General features: G+C 51.1%; 1 protein-coding gene across 1 annotated transcript; it reads left to right on the top strand.

Annotated features, from left to right (window-relative positions):
• Nucleotides 1-515: 515 nt before the first annotated feature.
• LOC114072532 (zinc finger protein Gfi-1-like) lies at nucleotides 516-5,338 on the top strand (the record flags this gene model as incomplete). Its single annotated transcript, XM_027910422.1, has 3 exons — nucleotides 516-613; nucleotides 1,734-2,081; nucleotides 5,149-5,338. Coding segments are annotated over exons 2-3 (437 nt in total), but the record flags the coding sequence as incomplete, so codon positions are not given.
• Nucleotides 5,339-5,342: the final 4 nt, after the last annotated feature.

The raw sequence follows: 5,342 nt of genomic DNA, 5'->3' as shown, positions 1-5,342 counted from the left end.
TCTATCTGTAGTACTTGATAGATGCAAATAATGGTCACTAATGTCATAAAGGTGTTTTCACCACTTTCACTTAAATCTATGTGCATCTGCTTTTGATGTTGCTAAATAATAACTTGTCTGAAATATATTAATTACAATAATGTTTACTTTGTACATATTTATAGATCTACACCAAGCTGAAAATGTACATGACACCATTTTATATGAGGAATGTAAATGTTGCAATATTACTGTCTCTGGTATTCTAACAGGAAAATGAATTCTGTATATACACACTAGAAGTGAATTACTAAATAAAGGCAAAACACTAACTTTACATTCAGTTTCAGCCTAGCTACACTAACAAGCTCATGTCAGAAATGCTTGTGCGGGGTGTGTGCGGAGTGTGCCAGTGTGTGCGGGGTGTGTGCGGAGTGGCTTTTGGAGGGAAAAGCGCCGCTCCGGGGACAAAAACACGCGGCAGAAGCGGCGCCGGCGCCCGGAGCCCCCAACGGCTGCGGCGGGCGCTGCTGTCGGGGGAGCGGCGCGTTATCGGGGCTGCTTTGATTTCTCGCCCCGCTCCGCGCGGGCCCCATCGCTGCCAGCCCCCGCTCAAGGATGAACCTGGGCGCAGGTGGGTCTGGGCACCAACGCTCCCACCCGGCCAGCCGGCGCCGTGCCCGTGGGCGGCGCCTCCCCGGCGGCGCGGAGCGACCCGGCCCCCGCCGGCGGACGGGCCAGTGCTTCGCGGCACAGCCGGGAGGGCACCTGCGGGGCAGCTCTCGAGCCCCGCCGGCGGGTTGGGTCTCCTCCCTCTTTTTCCCGTTCGCAAACCTGAGGCCGCTAACAGGAGGGGGGGGGGGGGGAAGTGAAGCAACACCCATAAAGAACCCATCGAACGTCGATTAAATTCGCTATTTGCAAAGTGTCATGTGTAATGGCAGAGGCGGCCCGGCACTGGACGAGTTCCAGTGAACCTCTCCTGTCTTACTCCGAGGAGCCCGCTCGGAGTAGCTCTCGTTAACCCGGTCCCTGCCCCCCCTCGACTCCCCGCGGGGTCCCCCATGAGGATTCCCACCTCGTCTCCTCTCCCCGCCCCGGCTTTCGCTGCCCACAGCTGCAAGGTGTCGCGACGCCGACAGCTGCGGGCTTCAGGAAAGATTCCGTTTTGTTCGTTTTCGCGTTGTCGTGGTTCGCGCGGGGTGAGTGAATCAGTCCCTCCGACAGGAACAGCCCCTCAAGCGCCAGGTTTACGCTGCCGAGTTTGCAACGACTCTGCCGCCCGCCCCGGTAGCAACCTCGCGCTGACTAGCCCATTCAGGGTGGCGGGGACTGATAAGCAGTTTCTGGGGGAGAGAGATTTGTTGGGGCCGCTTCTGCCGCGGCTGCCGGCTTGGGGACCAGCACGGAGGCGCGGTGCGCCTGGTGAGCCCACTGCGGACACGATCCCGCGGAGGGACGGGGCTGCACCCGACCGTGCCCCCCCGGCTCCCTCAGCCCCCGCTCGTCCGACGAACGGTGCCCGGCTACCGCTGGTGCCTGTTCCCCGCGATCCGGCTGCAGCCGTCGGGCTGCCGGAGCGTGGCCGGGGAGGACACAAGGCTCCCGTGTGGGGGGTGGAAAGGGTTTGGCCGGGGGGGTGGGAGGCTGAGTTAGCTGCGCTCAGGGAAGGGGGTTGAGGCGAGCCCTCGGCGAGCGGCCCCTCCCGACCGGCGCCCCCGGCCCTCACCGGCGGGATCGACGCCTCCCCGCAGGTCGCCTCCCCGCCGCCGTCCCGCAGGAGACTCGGGGGTGACGCTCGCCGCCCGGCGAGGGAGAGGGAGTGCGGCCGTGCCGGCCGTGGCAGCACCCCACCATGCCGAGGTCCTTCCTAGTAAAGAGCAAGAAAGCGTACAGCTACCGCCAGCCCCGCTCCGCCGATGAGGACTACAGCCTGCGGCTCGATCCGGACACTTCCCAGGGGCGCTTGTCCCCGGAATCCCACCTTACCGATGCTGCCGATGGCATCTCCGAGTCAATGCCCAGCTGCGAGGGCAGCTTCTGGGACAGAGCGTCCGAATTTGAGGATTTCTGGAGACCTCCCTTGCCCTCTGTGTCGCCAGGTAGGACCGGGGCGAGCAGGCTGTAGAAAAGTTGTCATGACATCGGGTGTTGTTTTTTTTTTTTTTTTGTGATTAATTGTTAAAAGCAAATCGATTATGTTTTTAAACGTCCTGGCATTTTCTTACAGGGTTCTGCCTACATGGAGTTTATAAGTTCTTTAAGACAGCACAAACTTTTACTAGGCAATCTATCCACCTGTAGTAAACAGCATTGAATGTGTGTTTTGTACTACCTGCTGGACGTCTTCCCTAACGCCCTTTCAGGTCATTTCTTGCCTCTTGCCTATAAAAAGGATCTGTCTCTCTTCCCGCTCCCCTCTCTTTTGTTGGTTTTTGGGGGGTTGGGGTTTTTTTTGTTTATTTTTCTTTTCTGTAAAGGCATTTGTAAAAAACAGGGGAAAATAATGTTTGTCAGATTTAAACACCCCAAATCCAGGAAACTCACACTTATGGCTGCAGTGCCTGTCTCTAGCTCCCTCGTCCTGCCTTTGATGTGGTTGGAGCCTGGCGCAAATACTTATCTCGTTTAAAAATACGGTGGTGTCATTTTGTAACAAAAATATGTATGTATATAAAACTATTTTTTATTGCCTCGATTAAAAAGTGACAGCTGGAAAAAAAGAACAATTTCTGCCTCGATGAAGGAGAAATTGTGTCAGGTTTACCGAGTGATAGCAGACACCAGCAAACGAATACTTAGTCCTGGTTTGCCACTGTATTTTTCTACTTCGTCTTTATAGCGTCCTTGCATATCAGTGGCTGATTGTAATGATGTGGGTTTGCATTTTTAAAGCCTCATCTTTTTTTAAGAGTCCTAAACCCCTTTGAAGGAACATTCAAAATGCTGCCCAGCATCATCACGGCTGGCCACAAGACAGTTTCAGTCTCTGCAAATGACAGACCAGACCAAATGCAGCAATGCAGCAGTCTCTCTTCGAATAATATTTCTGCACAAAGTGTAGAAATGTGGGTAATTTTTGTTCTAATGAATTTGTCCTGCTCCTCCTTTTCCAAACAATTGCAATTTCTGCACAGAAAACAGACCATTTTCACGAGGTGTATAAAGACAGATGTAAAATGGAGCAGCTATTTACCAGGTTTACTCTGGCTTTTCTTGTTCCCCACTCAATTCTTCCCTCGCTGTGGGATTCATTAGCTGCCAGCCAATCATCCAGCTATCCAGGGAAATTCACTTTGCAAAATTAAGGGTGACATCCCCAGACCAAGATGTTTTGAATTGTAGGGGGGTGCGGTTCTGGGATTGTCTGATCCCATTCATAGGAGGACTGGGGAGGTAAGGAACTCCCAAATAGTCTAAGAGCTTTATTAAACGAATCTCAGAGCATTGAGAGAGGTGCTGTAATGTTAATGATAAAGGCAGTGGCAGCAGGATTAGATGGTTGGGTTTCCTCCTACAGTTCCCCCCCAAACCCTCCGCCTTCCAGCTGCTTTGTCAGATTCAGCGCAAAGCTGGAATTTGTGTCTAGGTCACTTCTGTAAGATGCCCTGGTGAGAAACTGTAGTCCTACAGTTGTGTTTAGATGGGACACAGTTTTTGTGTTTTGCCAGGCAGAGCAGATGAGAAATGATGATTCTAAATCATGCTCAGGTCAGGCGTGGTGAGTAGCACGATGACCCCCTTATCTCTTAAATATAGGTGCAGGTTGCACTTCAGTATGCAGTGAAAGCCATATTTCACTTTTGTTTTTTGAGTGCTGTGCTGCTGATCTGGGTGGGCATACAGCATACAGACACACTACCTTTTAACACTCTAATACACTGTTGACTCCATCAGTACAAATCACTTTGCTCTTTAACTTTCTGTGTGTGTCTCTAATCACACACGTTTGCACATACAGAAGGTGCATGGGAGCTCATGCAGCAGTGTATTAATAAGTCCTGATGAGCCTGTTGATGTTCCAGTCTTGAAAGGAGACTTGGACTGGGTATAATGTGCAGAGAGTGTGGTGTTTCGTGCTCTGTTTAAGAGGACACTTGAATCTTTCTTCACTGTGCATATCAACCATTTAAAGTTGAGTTCATTTTGCCTTCAAAAAAGAGCATTGATTTTTTTCTTTTATCTCCCAGAAGTAGTCTATGTAAACACTGCACAGAATTTCTAGGAAAATGAGGGAGAATCTTTCTCCTCCCTCCCTGCTCCCCCCCTAGATGCTGAGGAGTGAAAGCAGTGCACCTCAGCACTCTGGCAGACATGGTTGGGGTCTGGTACCTCATGTTCCATGCCCAGCTGTGCTTTCCTCCACGCAAGGCTCCCTGAGCATTGTGAAACAGCATTTCAAAGGCTATTCTTCTGCCATTGTATCAGACTCTGCTATGGGTCCCCAAGTGTGGTTCATCTTCTAGTGCCCACTGCCTTGGTCAGATGTCATTGCCAAAGATAAGCCTGTTAGAGCCAACTAAAGCTATCTAAGCTTGTCCTGGTGGAAGTTTGCTTTGATTTGACTGCTAGGAAAATGGTAATTGTGTCTTCAGTTTTTAATGTGACCTCTACTGATGACTTTACAAAGCTCTGTGTTTTGGGTGGACTCAGTTTCTTTACATGGAGAACCTCAGAGCAATCTGAAACAATCATGTGTTTTTTTCAGATGAGGATTGATTTTAGTTGTTCGGGGTTTTTTTTTCCTGAAAATCTTCATCAGAGCTTAAACATATGGACTGTGAGCTTTGATGTCCATCTTGGAGCATAGTAGATTCACATTTTCGAGAAGCTGTAGATAAAACTGTAGGAAGTTGCAGACTGAGTTGTTTAGATTGTTTACACGGTCAGATCAGCGTATATACACCTGGGCACCCAGAGATGGAGACAGAAAAAATTGGTGTCTGCTTTAAATAATTTGGCTGGGACATCCGGTAAGTAGGTGGTACTGGATGCTCAGCCCCTCATGTGCAATGTAAAATGTCCTCCCACGAGAGATGAAAGGGCAGCCTCAGTGTGCAGTACAGGGGTCTGCCTCTGGGCATAAGTCTGGGTGCTGAGACTGTTGTGCCCCGTGATAGTGTCTGGATTGTGAAGCACACTAATTCCCACGCCCTTTTGTTTCCACAGCCTCGGAGAGATCTGTGTGTCCGCCCCTAGATGAAGCACCCCCTTTCTCGGTGCCCTTCAGTCCGTCCATGTGGAACAGCCTGGGTGGCTCTGAGCTGAGGCATCCTGTGCAAAGCTACAGGCCCTGCCCAACGCTGGAGCGACCCTCAGCGCCGGGGCTCTTGTGCGACCGAGGCTCTGAGCCTGCCCTGTAT

Source organism: Empidonax traillii, unplaced genomic scaffold, assembly GCF_003031625.1.
Source record: "Empidonax traillii isolate 1590-97213 ecotype Southwest subspecies unplaced genomic scaffold, ASM303162v1 scaffold3439:size12991, whole genome shotgun sequence".
In the NCBI taxonomy this organism is placed as follows: domain Eukaryota; kingdom Metazoa; phylum Chordata; class Aves; order Passeriformes; family Tyrannidae; genus Empidonax; species Empidonax traillii.
Note: the sequence above shows the minus strand (reverse complement) of the source record. Positions and strands in the feature narration are given on the sequence as shown.